A 22,833-nucleotide genomic window follows, 5' to 3' on the forward strand; every position below is an offset into this window, starting at 1 on the left:
GATGGCAGTGGGGCACCCTTCTTTTCTTTCATCTTGAGTTGCAGCTAAACTTGGGCTCAACTTATCTGGGGAAAATGGTACCAGGTGCCATCTGCCCAGAGCCCATTTCATAGACACTTGTGGCCGCAGCTCCCTATCCCCGGAGGCAGAAACACTCTGGGCAGGGCTGGCTGCGCTTCCTGGGCCTCTGTGGCCATTGAGCCATGCCCAAGCATCCTGAGTCTTCTTCCGTGAGCAGTGATTAACCTTCCAAGAGACTGGCAGGACAGGAACCTTATGGACATAAAGCTGCAAAAGCTACTGGCAGTCAAGGGCATGATAAGAGCCTCTACCTTCCCCATGGTCATTATGGATTGTGTTTCCGACAGCAGGAACTGTGTTCCCTTCGGTTCTGAATCCCTAGCACCTGATGTAGTTCCTGCACCTTAATAGATGTTCATTACATATGAATGAATGAATTTCTCCCGACTTTATAGGTTCAGCCCTGCCCCAGTTCTCAGAGCAATAGGAATGAGGCAGGGAATTCTGGAGCAGCCTGGACACCTGCTCACTCCATCCCCCAACTGGGGGTTTGGTATTGACTCACCTTCCCTGTCTGGCTGGCTCAGGTCACAGTCACCCAGGCCTGGGGACATGTGGGCTATGCCCCTGTGGCCCTGGCTGTTGATCTGACACAATTCAAGGTGAATGTCATGTGGTGCACCAGAGGACTGGCACATCAATGAGTATTTCAGCAGGCCCTTTCCCCTCTCTGCTCTTTGCTTGCCTTTATTCTACCAGCTGCGGGAGTTCACAGGTGTGCAGGTGTGGCTGGAAGGAGGGGAAGTATATAGGAAATAAAAGGAGGGGGCTCTGTCCTAGTGTGCCATCCCTGTGTTTCCCTAGCTTCTCATCACCTTTGATCTTCTCCTTACAGGTTCCCCCAGCCACTCTGGCTCCACGTCCATGAGCCCGTCGGCAGCCTTGTCCACAGGGAAGCCCATGGACAGCCACCCCAGCTACACTGACACCCCAGTGAGTGCCCCACGGACTCTGAGTGCAGTGGGGACCCCCCTCAATGCCCTGGGCTCTCCATATCGAGTCATCACTTCTGCCATGGGCCCACCCTCAGGAGCTCTTGCAGCCCCTCCAGGAATCAATTTGGTTGCCCCGCCCAGCTCTCAGGTAGGTGTCTGTCTGTCCTCTCCAACGTCTTTCTAGACATCCTAAATAGTTTCATCCTGGCACAGAGGCAGCACTCGGCAGGTGCTTAGTGCGTGCTTGCAAAGGGATTGGGTTGTCTCTGCAGACTTCTCTCCTGCAGGGCCTTCATTGAGTGTGCCCTCAGGCAGAGCAGCCCCAGAGAACTGATGATGCCTCATGGTCCAGAAAACTGTGGCTGAAAGGGAGCCACCCCTGTGGTTTCAACGGTTCAGCCCTGGCTGTGATTTCAGTGTCTCTCAGGCCTGTTTGTCTTCCATGGGGTGGACCCCCTTGATTCTTCTCAATACTGGGTATTTTTTGAGTCAGTGAAGTGCCCAGTGCTCTATGACATGCTATAGGGCAGCAGTCCCCAACCTTTTTGGCACTAGGGACAGGTTTCGTGGAAGACAATTTTTACACGGATCGGGGGGTGGGAGGGGTGGGGAACGGGGGGATGGTTCAGCGGTAATGCGAGCAGTGGGGAGCGGCAGATGAAGCTTTACTCACTCGCCCACGGCTCACCTCCTGCTGTGCGGCCAGGTTCCTAACAGGCAGTGGACTGGTACCAGTCTGGGGCCCCACCGGATGAGGACCCCTGCTATAGGGGATACCGAAATGATCAGGATGTGGTCTTTGCTCTCCAGGAGCTTACAGTTGAGAGGGCAAATAGGCAGATGTGGCACACGGATAAATCTAGAGCAAGGCAGACTGTGTTACCTACATGCTATCTCTGAGATAGAGGTAAAGATTATGGAGACTCGGGGGAAAAAATACAACCCTCACTTTAATTCCTAGTGCCTTTTGCTACAACAGAGGCAAGGATGTATATCCATGGTAGATACTACATTGTTGCTCTGAGGAAGCTACAGGATGGCCAGATGCTGTGTACTTCCTTCTAGCAATGTCACACTGAGATTATCAACCTTTCCTTCTTGTAGTGGTCAGCTATTGCTGTAATGATGCTGCATGACAAACAATCCCCATATTGCCACGGTTTACAAAAACACACATTTTTTTCTTACTCACAAGTTTATGTGTTGGCTAGGAAGGCTCTGTTTCAGATGGTGGGTGAGCTGGGCTAGGCTGCAGCCTGCGTGCAGGTCAGCTCCTCATGTCCCAGACTAAAGAAGCAGCAACTTCTTGGGGCATGCTTTTCTCAAGGTATCTCCCAGGAATGCGAAAGTCTAAACCAAATCAGGAAAATACAGTGAATTCTCTGCTCACATCATGTCCATTAATATCCCATTGGCCTAAGAAAATTGTGTGACCAACTCCAACATTGGTGGGACAGGGGAATAGTTTGTGCCTGTTTCATTGGGAGGAACTACAAAGACACAATGCAAAGGATATGAAGAATTAGGAACAATGATCTTATCTACCAGACTCTCCTCTCTCCCTATTCTGGTATCTCACTATTGGGCCAGGGTCCCTCAAGACATCTAGCAGCAGAATTAGTAGGTCCTGTAGCCTCCTTTGAATTTATAGTTCTAAGAAGAGGCAGGACTCCCACTGTGTTAGCATTTCTTACTGCTACAAAGAGAACTTCAGAGACTATCCCTAGAGTCCCTTCCAAGACATTTCATGTGCTCAGAGTCTGAAAGCAAAGCCATGTGGAGTCATAGAATTTTACAGCCAGTAAGGACTTCAGTAATTTTTTCATCTATGGATTAGAGAATCTGGAGAAGACCTTAGCGATCATCTAGTGTAGGGATTGCAGGAGCCAGGGGCCAGGCAGGTAACACAGGTAGGTGAATGAGCCTGGTGCGGTCTGTACAAAGCTGCCCTCATACCCTGAAGCTGTTCAAATTCAAAGACTTTAAGTACTCCACGGGCCAAGCAGAGTACTTCTGTGGGTCCCATTTGGCCAGCCCTTTGAACCCCAATTTGTAATCTAATGGCTCTCACCTGTAGGATCTTTTTCAGAGTACACATTTCTCCCTTATCCCGTATTTTGGCCCTTGTGTGGGTTGTAAAACTCCCGCAGAGGATTCTAACTGCCCCACCCCTGCCCAGCTGAGAACCACTAGTTCTAAGTCCTTCAGCCCACATAGGCTCAGTGGGCTCAGGTGATGTGTCCAACCTCACACCACCAGTCACAGCAGAGCCAGGGTTACGCCCCAAATCTCCACATCCCCACTCAATCTTTATGATGCTGCGTTTGCCCACTGCTGTGGTGTATTCTGACTTAACCAGTGACCCCAGGATCTTCCTGTTGGCTGCCAAGGATTAAAAGATGAATAATCGGTGCTCCCAAGGAGTCTTGTGGGGGATGTGCCACATCACGCAGATAAATTGCAACGTTGTACGTGCTGTCGAAGGTGTAGGGGCAGAACCGAAGGGAGCATAGAAAAGGGCCCTGTGAACTTCCAGTTGTGTGTTCCAGATGTCAACCACTCGGATGAGTGGGGACCAGACAGTGGTGGGGAGGGACATGGCTCTATGCCACCCTCACCCACTGTCATCGGCAGAGCTGGTGATACCATACCCTTTAGAATGTGGCACTTGAAGAGACTGGTTTATTCATTTTCATTCACGTGAACAGATGCCAGGAAGGCAGGTCAAAGTCAATAGGTTAGAGACAGAAAGAGAGGTGGAAGTTCTGGGACGAAAATGAAATTTTGCAAAGGACATTCACATTCATTCAAATAACTATTTAGCAGGATCTACTCCGTATCAGGCACTATTTGATACCGTCCTAGGTTCTGGGGCAAAGCACTAAATAAGCCTGTACTTTCATGGCAATTACTCTGTAGCAGGCAAGACAGACAAAAACGAAATGAATAAACCAGGTAGTTTCAAATGGCAATCATTGTATCAGGAAGAAATAAGACAGGGTGAGGTAATGACCAGCGTCAGGACTTGTGGGTAGGGAAGGGGCAGGGCACCGGCCCTCCAAGCCTGCTTTTAGCCACCACACTCCAGTCTAATTAAGCCAAACCTGGCCAATAAATTCAGCTTCACAGCCATGTGAGTGGCAGGGCCGCTATTCCTGGACCATATGTCTGTACAGAGGGATTGGGGTTGAAAGGTCAGCTGAAAGCTTTGGTCCTGGCCAACTGGGCTGTGTGCAGAGGCCAAGGCCAAGTTTGGCTTTGGGAGCTATATTAAGCTTGCCAGCACTGGTGAAGCTGAGCAGCGTTGGGGCTTGGGTTCTGGAGCCACACGGCAGTGACACTTTGCCCAATTAACTAGATAACACATGATATCTAGTGCTCTTAGTGTTAGCCACGGTGAGCTGGACTCTGGACACTCTGGATAGATGATTCCTATGCATCCTGCCTTTCTTGCCCAGGATTGAGGCTGAGTGGGACTTGTCCGGGAAACATGCGCCTTGTGTGACCTGGGTCTAGGGTAAGTGCAATTTGAGGGTGAAGGGAAGCGCTCAGTGTGGGGGCAGCAGGGGGGGTGTCTCGTTCTGTGCTCTGTCTTCCCGGTATTTGAGCTTCTTTTTTTTTTACTCTTGTTGGATTTTCAGTCTTGAGGAATAAAGAGAAATGAACTGATACTCTGGAGGCAGGGACGGGGTAAACTGTTGCAAACCACTTTAACTTATATTTATCTCAGTTCCCTTTCCTCTATTGTGGGGTAACACATTTTGCCCTGATTACCCTACAGGGATTTTTTATGAATATCAAAGGAGACGTGGATTTGAAAAATCACTGCTTAAGCACTTATGATACTCTATGGCAATAAGGTGGTATTATTAATATTATTATACCTAGGTGCTATATCATACACCTAGGTGATATATATTATGTAACTGTGTGATCATTGGTTCAGGTGTGTGTACTTTGTTGTTGAAAGGTTCTAGAGAAGTTCATTTCAACAATCATTCATTGCACTAAGCACTGGAGATCTAAAAAATGTTTAAGACTCAGTCCCTTCCCTGGGGAGTATCTAAGTGGAGTGAACAATTTCCCAAAACACCAAATATATAATTGAGAAGATATTTATGCAGCTTTCAGACAGAATGATCTAGATCACATTTTTCTGAGTGTGTGTGTGTGTTTAATGCTGCATTTTTGTAAGTGTGATATCTGTTGGCTCGACCCCGAAGCAGGCCCTACCTTTGGAAGGCTCCCGTCTCTTTCTCCTCTCCTGACCCAGCTGCCTGACCTGGGTTCTGTCCCTGATAATTCCTGCCCAGGTAGTGCTTGATAACCAAATTATTATCCTTTCAGATGCTTGCATTTTTACAGAGAATACTTTGATAATAAGAATTGCAAATGTTAGAGCTAGAACAGACCTTAAAGATCATCTGTTTAATGATTTTTTAAAAAGCCATAAAGTCTTTCCTTCAAGTGAAAGTATGTTTGGAAGCCATTACATGTCAAATAAAAACAGGTCTGGTGAACTAGAGGTGGGAGATGTGAGGGCTTCTTACTCAACCTCGCCACCCCCTGCCATACACACTCTCTGAGCTCAAAACCCACTGCTGTCGCCTGTGGATGAGGAAACAGCTTCTCTAAATGAAGTCACCCAGTCAAGATCACACAGCAAGGAAGTGGCAGGTCCAGGCTCTGTACTTTTTTTGACAAAGACCCTCACTCGGTTAAAGAAAGGCCACTCTAAGGAGACCACTCATTGGAAGAGGTGCGCCTGCCTGCAGCCTGCTTGTCTGGCCACGTATCTGCCTTGAGTGGAATAATTTGGGCTGAAAGCCGCTCAGAAATGTGGCTCCCAATGTTCTGTGATGGCTCCAGGGCATCTAGGATGCATTCAGTCCTTGGCTGAGAGGACTGCAAATGGAAGACAGGCCAGCCAAGTGTGTTTCTCTCAGGAGCAGCCGGCCTCCTGGTACATCCCGGCTCTAAAGTGCTCACTTCAGCAGAGCTGCTTCTAATGGAACAAGACAGCTGGGGCCGCAGCACTGGGGACCATGCAGCTAATGGGTTTGAGCTCTGGGGGCCACCTTCGATCTCATCTACCATTGCTCTGATCCCACACAAACCCCAAGACAGCAAAGAGGCTGATGGAGACGAGGGCATCAACCCACCTGTCTCAGCCACTGCCTCCTAATGCCAGCCCAACTCAGGAAGAGGAGGGGTATCGGAGAGAGGCTTCCAGGAGAGAGTGGCCAGAAGCAAGTTGGTTCCTCTGGGTGCTCATTGCCAATGAGGTGGGGCAGGAAGCAGTCAGGGCAGGGGCGGTCTGGGGAGCTCCTGCCACACAAGACAAACAATGTGGGGAAGGAGGAATGATGACCTGAGATCCAGGAGCCCGGGGTTCCAGCTCCAACCTGTTAGATCTGGGAAGGCACCTAACATGGTACCTGGGCAGGGGCAATAGGCTTGGTGTCTCTCTCCTTCAGTCTTTCCCCATGCTGCTGCCTCATACTTTGAGGACCTTTTTTCTCTGCTGGAAACCTCATGGCTCCTCATTGCCTCTCAGATTAGATCCACTCTCCTTAGCCGGGCAATCAAGTACAGCCCACCTTCCAGCCTTGTCTCCCATCCATCCACCGGACACAAATACCTGGGCTTCCCTTCAGGCCTTTGTTGTCAAAACTTTTTGTCCATCACTGGCCCATCCAAATCCTACCCGTTTTTTAACTTTTTTAACATCTTTATTGGAGTGTAATTGCTTTACAATGGTGTGTTAGTTTCTGCTTTATAACAAAGTGAATCAGCTATACGTATACATATATCCCCATATCCCCTCCCTCTTGCCTCTCCCTCCCTCCCTCCCCATCCCACCCCGATAGGTGGTCACAAAGCACCAAGCTGATCTCCCTGTGCTCCCCGTTTTTTAAAGCTGTCAAGTCCCAGCTCAAATGCTCCTTCCTTCAGGACATCTTCCCTAATCTCACTTGCTTTCTTAAATTATCCCAACCAGCTTTTAATCTCAGGGATGGTCAGTTTCTTGGGTTAGTGCCTGTGTCTTCTTCCTTTTTGTATCCCAGGATTTCTGAATGAACTTAAGAATCAACCACTTTACAGCTCAATTTCCTCATCTGAAAAATAGGAAAACCTCATAGGGTTGTCGTAAGGGTTAAAATAGCTAATTAGCGTTGAGCAAACTTTCCTTGGACGGTAGCACCTACAGTAGCAAGAACAATAATTACTGCTCTGTGATTGTTGTGGGCTGGAGGTGGTGGGTATGGTCCTGTTGGAGATGGGAGTGGGAGAGGAAGGTGGGTGAAGGTCTCCTGAGCCCGAGGTGACGGTGTCCTCCTCCTTATTCCCATGACCTTCCTTATCCATCTGAGGATTTGCAGACAAAGTCATGGTTAGCTAGAGGGCTCTTTTGGGGGGATTCATCTCTTTCATGGGGTGGAACTAAGTGCTAATAACTATTTCCTTGAGGCATTCAAAATTCCTAGCCCATACTGGCCCTCAGGCCACTTTTGCATGTGGGGCTCTGGAATTAATTTTTTCCAAAGCTCCCAGGTGTACATCTGGGGTTGAGTACCACTGTATTACACCAAAACAAAACAAAATACTGAATATAAGACCTAGATGTCTTGCCTTAGCCTTGTATAAAAAGGAGGGAGCAGGGGGAGGGGGGAAGAAAAAGAGGAAGAGGAGGGAGAATTCTCCCACCATGGACGTGTTTTCATCCCTCATATGAATGAATTTTAAAAAATTCCTGGTGACTTTGATTTCAAAGCAAGGCCCTGAAAGCTGTCTTTTCTTTTTTGCATCCCTTGCAGCATTTAACCCAGAGCCTTTGCCCACCTCCTATGCTCAATAAATATTTGCTTAGTGAATTGAAAAGCTAGTAGATTTAGAAGGAACCTAACTCAGGCTCTGTTGTATTTTCTTTTTTTTTTTTTTTCGGTACGTGGGCCTCTCACTGTTGTGGCCTCTCCCGTTGTGGAGCACAGGCTCCGGACGCACAGGCTCAGCGGCCATGGCTCACGGGCCCAGCCGCTTCGTGGCATGTGGGATCTTCCCGGACCGGGGCATGAACCTGTGTCCCCTGAATCGGCGGACTCTCAACCACTGTGCCACCAGGGAAGCCCTCTGTTGTATTTTAGGTTTTATTGATCATTCCTTCTGTCCCAAAGGCCTTGAATAGAGAAGAAAATCCTACCTTTGGTTCAGTTTGGGAATTACAGTCACTTCAGTTAGGCAAAAGTCACATAGACCATGCAGAAGTCAGTGGACCTTCCCTTAAAGCCCCAGATATTCACCAGGTGCCTCTACCGGGCACTTAACCCACACTTACTCAGCACCACCTTTGTTTGAACTTACTTGGAAGTGTTCTTTGTTTGGGGGCACGTTCCGACTCCTCAGTGAGATTTTCATCATTTTTGAGGAATGACACACAGACCTCCGTTTCATATCTCCCTTCACAGTGCCTAGAACGTTGACCTGTGCCCATGGGTACAGAAACACTGCTGATTGGATGACCGGCTTGTGTTTATTTAACTTTTCTTTGATGAATACAAGACACGTAGAGGCAGCTTCTCAGTCATCTCCCTAAGAGCACCGGGAGGCAAGGAGAGGGTGGCGGTGAGGAGTTAATGTTAACTTGTGATAAGGGGTGAAGAAAGGGATACACACACGTTCGTTTATTCAGCCATTCAGTTCTACCAACTCCCTACCACATGCTGGGTTCACGTCAGGCACCCAGAAGACAAGGCAGATGGTCTCTGGCTCTAAAGATTTTATATTTTCATGGGAAGATATTTGTTCCTTAGAGACAAGTTCAAAAACATGATCCGGGACTTTTAACCTAATTTTTGGTGCTATTGCAATGATTTGGGCATTTCGCTTACCATCCTCGGTAGGCTTGTTGAGATGACCACTACACGTATCGTCTCTTCCATGTTACTGTGAACGTCTTAAGAGTATGCATTTTATTTACCTTTGTATCCCAGAGCCTGGCACAGTGCCTGACATGGTGAGTGCTTGTGAATGACTGTTGATTCACTAAACGGATAGATTTGCATATTTTCCTTGGTTCTGTCCTAGTCTAAGTCTTTTGCCTGAGGGCCATAGCTCCCCTTGGAGTACTGCTGAATAGGCAGGATGTAGTTAATAAAAAATTTAAAAATACACAGAGGACTTGTCCTAAGTATTGCTGTTCAGCGTGGATTTCTAGTTCAAATAAAACATGAGTAAAATGAGTAAAAGCTGAGAGCTCTGATGTAGATGTGTTGTGATTTTTGGTTTAGGTTTTGGCATTTAAAAATGACTTCGTTCCTCTATGCTACTCTTTTTCTCCCTTAAATTCACATCCCTCATAGGCAATTTTAGATACTCTGTACTTGGAAACTACTTCTTGAAATAGAACCCACTTTTTTTCCCTCAAGGATGGCCTTATTGCTTTCTGCCTCAGGGATTGGGTTTACCCTAGCTCTGTGTTTTATTGTATTTTTTTCTCTTGCAGCTAAATGTGGTCAACAGTGTCAGCATTTCAGAGGACATCAAACCCTTACCAGGGCTTCCTGGCATTGGAAACATGAACTACCCATCCACTAGCCCTGGATCTCTGGTTAAACACATCTGTGCCATCTGTGGGGACAGATCCTCAGGTATGTACAGAAGCAGACACTCCTCCCAAGTGCCCCATGCAATGGGGATACCAGAGAAGACACCTCTTCCATTGCCCACTTGGCTCCTTTGTACCCAACGAGAGAAAAAGGGTCTTTGAGGATGGTCCAGCTTGGGGCCCAGGCTGTAAATTTCTGTCACCACAGCCTTAATGAATTTAAAGCATAATTTCATGTGGTAAGATTAGATTTATAGAAAACATTTCAGAAGCCCTTCCCTGGAGTTACTGTGTTGCATGTGTATCTGGGATAGAGAAGCTATTGTAATGAGCAAGTATCTCAAGCTACAGTCTCTTTAATTTAAAAAAAAATATTTTTTTATAATTCTAAAAATAATATCCCAACATAGGAAATGTGGGAGAATCAGAAAAGTACCAGTGAAAACAAAGAGTTATCTATAGTGTTCCTAACAAAATAAACCCTTTGATATTTTAGCGAATTTCCTTCTACAACATTCTAGGTTTTTAACATGTTTCCATAGGTGGAAATAAGTGTATTTTCACTGATTTTATCTTCTTTGATCCTCTTCCATTTTTGCCCAAATTATTTCTTTCCTGACTTGTTTCCCTGCCTCTCCATCATTCCTGCCTCCCCACTCCCCATCTCAACAATTTTGATGACATTTGAATCTCTGATTTGATGAATGAGGAAGATTCTTTTCTACAGTTGTCTATGACGGCTGACAATATTTTCTCATCTTTTTATTGTCACCAAAGTCCCTGCAAAATGTGACTCCACTGAAAGTTCCAGGTGCCTGGAACTTAGCTACACAGCTGATGTTTGCTTGTTCTCAAAAAGTTGTTTCCAAATCACGCAGACTTGACCATTGCCATAGCAACTTAATTCCAGCCACCCTGATAGAGAGTTTTTTCTGCTATGGTTTCATTGAAAGTTGGGCAGTTCTCTCGTATATGGAAGAACCACGGGAATGACAAATTGGTCCCATATTTCTTAAAGAAAAATACTTCAGAGCTGAGAGCATTAGGTTCTTTGAGCCCAAGATAAAAGCCTGTATTTATGGAGTTCAGGAAATTAGTATAGTCAACTGAAGACTAAACGTAAATACAACCAAATTAGAACGTCATGTCAGGTCTATAACTAAACAGTATCACACGTCATACTCAAGAATCAGACATAAATATGTTTTGAATGATCTGTTTCGTTATATTTTTCAAGTCCCACAATTCCAGTCCATTGAGCATAGCTGCATGGTGTGTAGTATTGGGAAGACTTCTACTTAGAAAGAGTATGGTGATTGATTCTTGATGCCTATGTGGGCATGGTTATGGTGGCTCTCCTGACCAAATTAGCCATCTCTGGCTGGAGTCCTGGAAAACTGGATGCGTGGAACAGGTAATAAGGGCAATGAAACATGTAACAGATTATTCTGGATCAAGCAAAACTACCTTCCATCAGATCTTTATGTCACATCTCAAGATTATATGTCATATTATGCCATAAAGATCATAGCCAGTTTATTCCTCCAATAGGCAGTAGTATATAAAAAATTTATAACTCAGGTTCTTGTTCATAGTTTATGATAGAGGATAATACCTTTAAGTGAGATTCCTAAGTCCTTGGGCTTCAATTATGGGGAAATATGTGTGAAGCTGAGGTTCTTTTCCTGCTAGATAACACGTAACAAGCATAAATATTTTTATTTCTTATGTATACTGATGTCTTAAATGAAGGCAGAACATTTTGCTTAACTAAACATAAGAGTTGCCCTACTCAATAAACGTAAGCAAAATCTTAGGTCAGGACTTTTCTAATAATGCTCTCTGGAATTGGTGATTCCAGAGAGTCGCTTCCAGAGGGTAGACACGAGGAAGGGCATATTTACTCTGCCTTGGTTTGGTTCCTGTCATCAAGCCTGCATTCCCTGCTTTGCTTTCTGTCCCATTGCCTAGGTGATGTGCCAGTTTCCCTAGGCGAGAGCCAAGGGGTTCTTTTGCATGAAAGACCCAAATAAACACAAGAATAACTTACGGAATGTCGTTTTCTTGTGACCAGGAAAGCACTACGGTGTGTACAGTTGTGAAGGCTGCAAAGGGTTCTTCAAGAGAACCATAAGGAAAGACCTCATCTACACGTGTCGGGATAATAAAGACTGCCTCATTGACAAGCGTCAGCGCAACCGCTGCCAGTACTGTCGCTATCAGAAGTGCCTTGTCATGGGCATGAAGAGGGAAGGTGAGGTTCCCCACTACCCCTCCCTCCACTCGGGGCAGAGCAGTTTGCGTATAAATAATGGAAACAAGTGCAGGACGTAGGAAAGAGTCCTGCTAGGCTGGACTGTGTGGAAGAAGTTTGAAGCTGAGGGGGGAAATGACTCTGGGTACCATGATTTCTCGAGTATTTCAGTTGAATGCTTCCTGCCCTGGTAAGTGTGTACCCCCGAACAAAGATAGCAAGAGCATCTTCCTCCTCCATGTTCACCTATCCTCTCCTGGACCTCAGATGATGGTCCAAACTGGACCCTCTCCCTTGCTCTTGCAATAGCCAGACAGCATCAGAACTGGGGTCTCGGGGTCGCTGTGTGCTGCCCTGTAATGGGACATCGGTCTGACCTTCTGGGCAGAGCTGACTTCTCCCCTCTAATCCTCACTCTGGGGAAGCCTGCTGGCTTGATTAATCTCTCTGGGCTTTTATAACCTTGGTCTGCTACAAATCCTCTGAGATTGGTGTATTCCAAAGTCTTTGGGGATTATTGGCGTTACCAATAATCAGACTTTGCCTTTGCATTCAGAGAGATCATCAACCTGCGTTTTTAGATGTTACATCTTTCAGCCTTACAGTGTGGGTTAGCTGGGCTGTTGTAGAAAAAAAAATCTGAAAGCGCTTTCTGTTTATGTACAGATCAAAAAGTCTTTCTGTTAAGTAATACAAATAACCTGAATTGGGCAGTTAATTAGCTGGTAAACTCAAGCAAGCACAGGGTGTAAATGGTGAATCTTAATAGATTTCAGAGTAAGGAGGTCCTGCCTCTCTCTCTAGGAAATGGGAACAAGGCGTTTAGTCACTCCCAGGTGACTTCTTATTCTGGAAGAACTTCTTTTCTGTGAGGAGGGGGGAGGCTGACTGAAAGGACCAATGAAGAAAACGTTTGAGCCTCTTCTAAGAGAGAATGCTACCAAGAAGGAAAAAAAATGATATTCCTAGCATGTTTGAGATGGAGGTGGCCCTTGAGAATAACTTAATAACCCTAACCATTCTACAGCCAAGGAAACAGGCTTGGACTGATGGAGTGAGTTTTCCAAGGTCCCCAAGGTAGGTGATGAACAGAGACTAGGACCGCTTACTCCCAGGTCAGAATCTCAAATTGACAGACCCCCAAATCTGTCCTCCTAACCTGTTCATCACACGGTCCTCCCCATTTTAGGAAATAGCCATTTTTCAGTTGCTCAGACCAAAAGCCATTGGACACCTCTTTTTCTTTCATGCACCACATTCAATGGGTGAGGAAATCTCTCTTTCTCAAAAGATGTTCAGAATCTTTCCATGTCTCACTATTTTTACTGTTATCACCAAGCCACAACTCTTTTTTGTAATAATACAAACAGCCTCCTAAGAAGTTTCTCTGCTTCCGTCTTTATCTTCCTTCGGTCTCTCCTTATCAAAGCAACCTGAGTAAGGCTTTGAACAAGTGGGTCAGGTGAAGCCTTTCCTTCACCAAAACCCTCTGATGCCTTCCCTTCTTACTCAGAAAAAAAAGGCAAAATTCTGGTCATGACTTCAAGGTCATACATAGTCTGGCTGCCCCATGTCTCTCTGCTCCAGCCTTCCTAGTGTATTTGCTGGGCCATCAGGGGTGCTCCCACTTTAGGGCCTTTGCACTTACTGTTCTGTCTGCTTGGACTGCCCTCTTCCCAGGTACCTGCATGACTCACTTCTCCTCCTTCGTACCTTTACCTGATTGTCAACTTCTTGATAAAGCTTTGCCTGACTACACTGTCTCAGATTGCCCCAAACACCCTCATACTTCCCAGTCTCTTTCCCACAGCACTTACCGCTATCTAACGTACTTTAAACTTTTGTTTGCTGTCTGTCTCCAAGAACGCAGGGATATTTTTCCTGCCTTTTGTCCCCCCACGGCTTATATCACCAGTGACTAGCACATAGTAGACATTTAAGAAAAAATTGTTGAGAGAATGGATGAATGATTTAAACTAAATATCGGAATCATAAGTTTTAGCAATGCAGGAGCTTCTAAAAATGATTCATTCACTCAGTCATTCATTCATCAAGTATGACTTGAGTGATTACTTCATGCTTGTGTCATACTTGCTGTAGAGGGGTCAACAATTTTCTAGACTGGAGCATGTGATGTGAAAAATCAGCTGGTGGAGGCTGTCTCCTCTTCACTGGGATAGAATTGATACTCTTTGTAGCTTCCACCACTGTGATAGTCAAAACATAAAATTAATGCCCCCAAAGTGTGTCTCTCATCAGCATAGAGCATAATTGCTGCAGATTGCAAATCACTTATACTCGATTCTCCTGCCTCACAGTCTAATTCTGACTCTCAAAACTCAACCTGAGGGCTTCCCTGGTGGCGCAGTGGTTGAGAGTCCGCCTGCCGATGCAGGGGACACGGGTTCATGCCCCGGTCCGGGAGGATCCCACATGCCGCAGAGCGGCTGGGCCCGTGAGCCATGGCCACTGAGCCTGCACATCCGGAGCATGTGCTCCGCAACGGGAGAGGCCACAACAGTGAGAGGCCTGCGTACCGCAAAAAAACAAACACACAAACAAAAAAACTCAACCTGAATATTTCTGGCTCAATTAGGGTCAGAGTGGTTCACAGAGCAAATGGTGGGAAGCGTGGTTCTTTATTTTAAGTCAAACAGGGACATGTGGATTGTAAGAGCCTGGGCAGTGCTTCTTTTAAACCTAGTATTATTTATGATTCTTTCATAGCAAGTAGGGTCCAGTTTTGGTTCTTGCATTAAAAAAAACAAATAATGTGGAGCAACAGGAATGATGAAAAGCTGAGAAATAAAGATTAGGAAGGGGAAAGGGGCTCTCTGAGAAATTGCTAAAGGAATTGATACTATTCGCCCTGACAAAGAGAAGGCAAAAAGCGAATCAGTTCCTCACCTCACTATATCGAGGGTCACTCTTAAAAAGTTACTGGACAGCCTTTCCTTCGCCACTATCATTTCTGGCCTTCATTTACAGAATTTGGGGCTCAGTTCAGGCACTTTCTTGAGGACAAGACTAATAAGATCCTGGAACAGGTAACTGAGTGATACTATGGAATTTACATTCCTAGAGAGTTGGACAGACAGAGAGAGATGAAATTGGGGTGGGCTCAGAATTCACCTGCCTAAAGCCAGGGTACATAATGGCGAAGCTGGAGTGGACATTTGCCATTGTCTGATGTAACACATTCATTTCCTGAAAGAAGAAGCAGAGGTTCTGAGAGGCTAGGGGTCTTGCCTAAGCTTACATGGCAAGCTAATGGCAGAGTGGGTGTAGGACTGGGACCCTCTGACTTCCAGGCCACCAAACGATCCTCAGGGGTTCTGGGGAAGTCTATTTCCATAATTTGGGGTCATATAATGTGCTTTGGGTAGTAAGAGAATGGATTATTTTTGAGGCAATTTGTGGTCAGCGCTTGACATTCCTGTGGGTCTATTAATCCAACCAGCCCAGAGCCTTGGAGTCAGGGGTAAGCTCAGGAGGCAGCCAGCCTGGGTCTACATGCTGGCTTCACCACATCCTAGCTCTGTGACCTCAGGCAGGTTACCTAACTTCTCTGTGGTTCATAGCATTTCAGAGGGTTCTTGTGGGGGTTAATTCTGAAAAGTGTTGAGCATAGTTCTGACACAGAGAAAGGGCTCCATACATTTTGGCTATTTTAATACATCACAAAAATGTATGTTGGACTAATGGAAAATCCTCTTTTAGGTCCCACTGACCCCTCAACGTACCCTGATGTACTGAGTAGCAGTAGCTCAAAATGCGCCATAGAAGATTTGCTTCAACAACAGATACATGACTCCTCACTGATGACAGTAAGATTTATGTCACAAAAAGGAGAACTGAATAGCAAAGGATCACTCAGTGAATTGCAAAATTGGAATTAGAATCTAATTCCCTGAAGCCAAGGTTATTTTCTTTGGAGCGTGAAGGTTATTTTCCTTGAGTGCTACAAATCTGTAGAAGAAATCAATTGAGGGCCACAAGAGGAACTTGGTTTGCTTTCCCCCATCTTTTCAAATCAAGACAAATAGATGCCCATTAACCTACCTTTAAAAAAATTAATACAAGAAGCATTCAACTTTAACCAGCAAATCCAACTGATGATAAAAACACATATGAGAGTTTCTGTATGTTGTCAGTGAATGAAGGCTAACAGAATGGACAGAAAGAAAGGATGAGGGGAAAAGAGAAACAGGGAGAGGGAGGAAGAGGTCAAGAGCAGGGATAGAGAGAGGACCAGAGCAGAGCCCGAGAGCGTAAAGAGAGGCCAAGGGGAGGGGAAATGCTACTTTTCAAAAAACTTTAAAATAATTGTTTTGTTTAATCTTCATAAAACAATCTCAGGTAAGTACTATAATCCCCACTGTACATATAAGGAAACTGAGGCTTTGTAAGCTGAGTACCATGTCCGACGTTACTATCTAGGAAGCGGTCGGGCCCATTTTGAAAAAGATTTCTTTGGCTCCAAGGTACATGATTTTTGCTCTTCTCGTATTTTGTCCTCTCTGCTCTTTTTCTCGTCCATTTCTTCTTTTTCTTACTCTCCTACTTTAATCTCCCTTTCCTTTCTTCCTTTACTCCTTCCTTCCTACCCTCCCTCCCTCTCAACCCCTGAATATCATTCTCATCTTGAGGTTTCTTGGTGTGTCTCTATTAGAGACAGTGATGTATCAGCCATATTTGTGCTGTCAGACCCTTCTCTGACCTACTTTGAGAGATCAATAATATCACTTGCGTGACAAACTAGATGTCCAGCATCCAGTCCCAGTTCATTGCGCAGCCTTGTGGCTCAGAGAGTAGGAGGTGCCTTGGAAAGTGGACAAAGGGGGGGAAAGGAGAGGAGATGAGACGTAGAAGTTGCTCATGGAATAGCTGTCACTGAGGTCCCTCTTGGCCACTGCGTAGAGTATAATTTTCTCGATTCTTGGGATTTAGAAAATGTGTGCCAATATTGAATTCTGCTTATTGCTACTGGGAATAAGAAGATGGAAACTGAAGCTTTCGAGAGGTTGGAAACTAACCCCATAGAGACTGTTCTCCCAGTGAAGAGCACAGAATTGGGAAAGGGGTCTGCCTGACATTCTAATGTACAGACCCAGAGGGTTCTTTGATGAAAACCCTAAACTTGGGGAATCTGAGAAAATGCTAGCCTCCACCTTTGCCTGTGTACCCTTCCCCACCCCCCAAATCGGCTGCTGATTCTGAAATGTCATCTAGGGGACATTATTCCACCCTTTCGCTTACTAAATACCCACATGGCTCCCTGAAGATCTTCCCTGACAGGTCAGATCAGGTGATGCTGTGTTCAGGCCGGTGCACTAGGGGCAGACCTAATGGGACGTGAATGCCAAGAATGATGCACAGGATCTGACAGAGGGAATTTTTAGAGTAACGTGCTTGTTACTTAACTATTGCATGCTCCCGGTTTATTAGAGGTAGCAGGTGGAGGAAGGATAGGGGAGACAGCATGCAAGGAGACAGTGGTTCATTAAAAGAAAGGGCAGAATTGGAGGTTATTAAAGCTTAAAAGGCACATTTAGAGTGGTCATCATAATGAACTGGAAAGACTATGGACTGAAAAAACCCATAGTTTGGCACAGGCATAAGAAAACAGCTCAGCTCTGCTTTCTTGGTTTCATCTGTTAACGTGGCAGCATCTCTGATTCATTGCCACCATGGTGCCCATTTTACAGAGGAGGAAAATGAGGCTTAGGGGTGTAATTAACCTTCCCACAGTTGTCCTGGGCATGTGGTAACGTCTGCACGTCCTTGTCCCTGCCAGCTGTGCAAGAAGAAAGGCAGAGAAGCCGGGAGCGGGTAGAGAGTGAGGCAGAATGTGCCAGTAGTGGCCATGAAGATATGCCCGTGGAGAGGATCCTGGAGGCTGAGCTTGCTGTTGAACCAAAGACAGAATCCTACGGTGACATGAACGTGGAGAATTCGGTAGGTGGTCTTAGATCTCCATCCATCTCCCATTTCTTGGAGGGGGCTGGAGATGGGGAAGGAGTATGTTTGAGTCCTAGAACCTGTCCGTTCAGAGTACTTTGTTCCTTTTTTAGACAAATGACCCTGTCACCAACATATGCCATGCTGCTGACAAGCAGCTCTTTACTCTCGTTGAATGGGCCAAGCGTATTCCCCACTTCTCTGACCTCACCTTGGAGGACCAGGTCATTCTGCTCCGGGCAGGTAAGGGATACCAGGGCTCCTTTCTTCTTGGGGTGCCATTTTGAAATTACCCTTGGGATCCTAAAACAAGTGACCTGATGGAGCTGTAACCCATCCAAGCTGTGCACCTTGCCGAGACAGGATAACCCTATCCGAGGTTGTTCTTTTTTATATTATTGGTAAGCTCTGAAATTTGGATGGCCCTCCCCCAAAACTTTCATTTTCAAATGAAGCACTGTTAATGGAGGAGTAAGACTCTTTTTCTTTTTTTTAATATTTAAATTTTCTCTTTTATACTTAATGAAATTTTTATTAGTTTCTACATGCATTTTATTATCAGAGAAAAATAACTTTTAAACACACACGTAATTAAAAAAACAAGGCAGGTTTACAAGAAGGTGAGAATTTTCTATTTAATGAGATTTTTCTGTCCATTGGTTCTCTTAAACTGCTTCCTAGAATCCTTTTAGTGACCAAGAAAGGCTCTTTTTCCATGCAAATTTTATTCAGCCTTTATAATTTGCATTTAATTTTCAAAGACAGTTAAGCAATTGTTATTCAAGACAATCTGAAGCTGTGCCTCATTACTATTATGAAATTGGAAAATAGAGATATTCCCATTTCACAGGTGAAATAGGGGAAGCCAAAGATTTTTGCTCAGGCTTTTACTAGAAAGATTCCAGGGTCCCTTCCTATTTTAAGATTCTACATGCTATCATCTCTCTAGCCTCCCATTTCTGGGACACTGTGCAGTTGACATATGCCAAATCTCCCCTTTGTCATGGAGCCAGCAGGGACATTTCATGAAGACTCGCTGAGCCTGGGGAGCCAGTCCACTTATTTCATCCCTATTAGATAATGAGCCATCCCTGAGTGTCGATGGAAAGCTACATGCCGTGCTGGGTGCTACTAAACAACGCCTAAGAAGTAAAACCAGCTTGTCAGGTCCTGGGGGCAGACACTGCAGGGTATACACGCTTTATCTACCATGGCAGCTAGCACAGTGACCGTTACCCGTTAAGTGTTCAATCCATATTTGTTGATGGACTGGAGGGAAAAAAAGAGTCCTTGCCCTCAAGCTGCCATTCTGGGCTGCATTGGGGAGACTGTGGGGGAGGAGCAGACCCACGAGTCAGGGGACCCCAGTCTTACCCTTTGTTCCCTCACTAATTAGTGGTGTCGCCTGGAACTAGTTTTTGACCTCCCTGGATTTCTGGTTCTGCTTTTATTCCAAAGGATAATAATACATGCCTTGGGTGATTATCAATGAAGCCAGAGTGTGGTCAGGTTTCCCTCAAGGCCTCCTTCTTATTCTTGCAGGGTGGAATGAATTGCTGATCGCCTCCTTTTCCCACCGCTCGGTTTCTGTGCAGGATGGCATCCTTCTGGCCACGGGTTTACACGTCCACCGGAGCAGTGCCCACAGTGCTGGAGTTGGCTCCATCTTTGACAGGTGGCTCTATTCTGCTTCCGGCGCTTGTGTGTGTGTGTACACATGTGTGCATGTGTGTGTGTGTACCTGTGGGTAGTGCTGGGATGTAGGATGGACAGCCCAATCAGCTGTACTGGCTGGAAGCAGAGACCATTCAGCACATGAAAACATAAACCTGGGGAATGAGAAAGGGATTAAAAGAAACGGTTATCCGAGGAGATGGGGTCAGTCAGAGGCCAACAGAGTTGCTGGCAGATGAAAGACCCTATTATCCCTAAAGGTTTCCAGGGAAGAGACTGTATTGTTGACATTACCTAGTAAGGTGGGAGTAGGGAGTTTGAACTGCTTATCCAAGGGGGCCTGGATGGGAATTAGGGTTTAGGATCTGACTTTAGGAATCTGGGAAAGATGAGCTGAGGTTTTTGCTGGCCTCTGCACCAGGTTCTCTGGGGGAATCCTGCTATAAGAGCAACAGCCTCAGTCTGGGGTTCTGTGCCCTAAATGGTTCTAAAGGAAAATTAAGCCAGGTGATTTAAAGAGATGAGAGATGAATGGGCGGGTGAAAGGACGGAGAACTGGGAAAGGAAGGGTAAGATTGAAAATAGTCTCTCTGTCCAATGCCACGGCCCTGTGGTCCCTTCCGATCCCCACCATAAATGGTCTTCCAGGGCCATGCGCATGTCCATCTAAGATGTCCCTACTCCTTCCCTGCCTCTTCCCACAACATGTTCCACATGGAGACTATCATGGCCTTCCGTTGACTCAGCCCTCTTGATGGTGTCTAGAAATTTCTGCCCTGTCACAGAACGCCGTCCTTTGCAGTGTTCTTCCAGACATGCGATGCCCTCACCCTGCTTTGCCCGTTGCATTTCTGCCAATCCCCAAATCCTCTAGGCTGCCTTTCCAGCTCCCTCTCTGTGTTCACTGTCTCATCCTCGGTGTTCCCTGGGACTTTGATCATGCCAGTTATTGGCTTTGTGTTGCTGCTACGGATTGCTTCTGTGTCTGTTTCTTTAATTAAACTGTGAGCTCTTTGAGATCAGGGACTGTATCTTATTCATCTCTGTGCCCCTAGTACCTGGCACATCTACTGGAAAATGGGGTGGGTACACAATAAATATTGGTTGCATTCATTTTATCAGCCCTTGGCCTGGTATTCATGATTTTCTCATCACCTGCCATTGTTTCCTGTGAACAGAGTTCTGACTGAGCTCGTCTCCAAAATGAAAGACATGCAGATGGATAAGTCGGAGCTGGGGTGCCTACGAGCCATCGTGCTATTTAACCCAGGTGAGTGCGTCGTGCTTAGCTCTCCTCCATGGTCGGCCCCCAGTGCTCTGATGTTCTCTAGTCTTCTAGCTCAGCAGAGACAGATAAGGGAGGGCCAGGAGACCTATCCTGGGGAGGACAAGGAGTCAACTCTTCATGGCCTCTGCTCCTCGAGCCATCTTGAAAAGGGTCTCAAATGGGCGTGGAGTGTGCATGTTTGGGGGCAAGTGGGGAGGACGAGAGATGCCAGAGGGCTAGGGTAGTAGCAAAGAAGGCGGTAAAATGTGGTCAGGTTCTACATATATTTTTAGACAGAGCCAATGGGATTTGCTGATAGGGTGTGAAAGAAAGAGAGGTATTAAATATAATTCTTAGAATTTTTCATTTTGTTTTCTTGAACACTCGGAAAAACAGAGATTTCATTTACTGAAATGGCGGTTCAAAGGGTGGGTGGCTAGGAATCAGGACTTTGGACGTGAGAATCTGAAATGGATAGTAAACGTCCAAGAGTGGCTCTCCCGGAAGCAATTGTTTATGTGAGTCTGGAGTGCAGAGAAGAGGCAGGACCAGAGATGTACATTTGAGAGCTATCAGCCTAGACCTGGCATGCAAGGCTCTGAGACCGAGAGTAAATTAGAGGCATTGCAGAGCAGAGGGCTGAGGGCTAAGCCCTGGGGCATGGTGATATTTAGAGGTTGCAGAGAAAAGGAAGAGCCAGCAAAGAAGCCTGAGAGGGGGCAGTGAGTGAGACAGGGAAGAACCAAAGAGTAGTGTCCTGGGGGGCCCAGGGAGGAAAAGCATTTCAAGAAGGAGGAAGTGATCAGCTTCGTCAGATGCTGCTGTGGGTCAAGAAAGATGAGTATTCAGAATTACATAGTAATTGACGCACATGCTTCATCTCCTGAACTAGGTGGTCTGTTAATCGATGCAGGATGTGGGTCTGTCCGGTTTTTGTACCCCATCTCTTTACTCAGTCCATGCTTAGCACGTAGTAAGCACTCAATAAATGTGTGAAGGTAGTATTTCTAGAATGGCCCGGATAAAAGAAAACTCTCCTCCTTGGAGTCAGCCGTGCGTACCTTTGCTCCAAGAGTTTATCGGGTAGATTGGGCACAGGAAGGAGGTGTGAGGGCACAAAGGGCTGGCTTTGTGTATTTCACAATGTCCCCCATCCAGCGTGTCTCTCGTAACTCTGCGGGAGGTGGCCTGTGTGAATGGGGACAGACTCTGTAGAAGGGTGTCCCGCAGAGGTGTGTAAGGAGAGGTTGAATCAGCTGTCTTTTTCAGATGCCAAGGGTCTGTCCAACCCCTCTGAAGTGGAGACTCTGCGAGAGAAGGTTTATGCCACCCTCGAGGCCTACACCAAGCAGAAGTACCCGGAACAACCAGGCAGGTGAGGGAGTCCTGGAAGAATGGTAACAACTGCAGCAACTCTTCTGATCTGCCATTAATGAATGGCGACATGCAGCAGGCACTGTCTAGATTTTTTCACAACCGTCTCAAAGCTACTCAGACACTGGCTCCATGAAACCGGAGGTCTCGTCCGTCTTGTTCACCCACTGTTCACCACTTTGGCATCAGAGCCTAACAATTAGTATTCATCTTTAAATGTTGAATGAACACCCCAGTGAACGAACGATGGTGGGAATCCTTAGCTCCAATTTCTAAAGAGGCCCCAAGGCTCAGAAAGGAACCTTGCCCAGGGTCACAGAGCTGGTGCATGGTGGGGCAGGTTGTGAACCCAAGTTTGTCTGATTTCGAAGAGCTTGTGCTTTTCAGTGTGACTGCATTGCTTTCTGCTTTGCCCTCATGGAAGCCCCCCTGCGGTAAAAGGTACAGGATTTGGTAGCCAGGAGAGGTGACCGCTGGCCCCGAGTGTGCCATCTGTAGCCTCTGGCGAGGTCCTGGGTCTGGGCTTCTTGTCTGAAAAGGAAGACCTCGGTCAGAGGATCTCTGAGGCCATCTACCAGTATTCCTGAGTGGTTAAAAAAATCCTTTTCCCAAATGTTTCCCCCAAGTACAGCTGAATAAAAGTTTTCCTCCTCTACTAACTCTAGTTAAAAAGAGAGAATAT

The 22,833-nt window shown here is 46.1% G+C and overlaps 1 protein-coding gene across 1 annotated transcript in view; it reads left to right on the forward strand.

The window, feature by feature from the left end:
* Positions 1–203: 203 nt before the first annotated feature.
* Positions 204–22,833, forward strand: part of RXRG (retinoid X receptor gamma) — a 28,402-nt gene continuing 5,772 nt past the window's right edge. Inside the window, exons 1-11 of the mRNA XM_089904150.1 lie at positions 204–230; positions 609–683; positions 781–796; positions 917–1,164; positions 9,520–9,664; positions 11,696–11,875; positions 17,673–17,833; positions 17,950–18,079; positions 19,379–19,511; positions 20,689–20,780; positions 22,047–22,152. Coding sequence (XP_089760276.1) covers positions 204–230; positions 609–683; positions 781–796; positions 917–1,164; positions 9,520–9,664; positions 11,696–11,875; positions 17,673–17,833; positions 17,950–18,079; positions 19,379–19,511; positions 20,689–20,780; positions 22,047–22,152 — 1,313 coding nt within the window. The remainder of the gene's footprint in view (positions 231–608; positions 684–780; positions 797–916; positions 1,165–9,519; positions 9,665–11,695; positions 11,876–17,672; positions 17,834–17,949; positions 18,080–19,378; positions 19,512–20,688; positions 20,781–22,046; positions 22,153–22,833) is intronic.

This window comes from Delphinapterus leucas, chromosome 1 (genome assembly GCF_059928025.1).
Source record: "Delphinapterus leucas isolate spDelLeu-1000000601 "Yukka" chromosome 1, BTC_Dleu_Yukka2, whole genome shotgun sequence".
In the NCBI taxonomy this organism is placed as follows: Eukaryota; Metazoa; Chordata; class Mammalia; order Artiodactyla; family Monodontidae; genus Delphinapterus; species Delphinapterus leucas.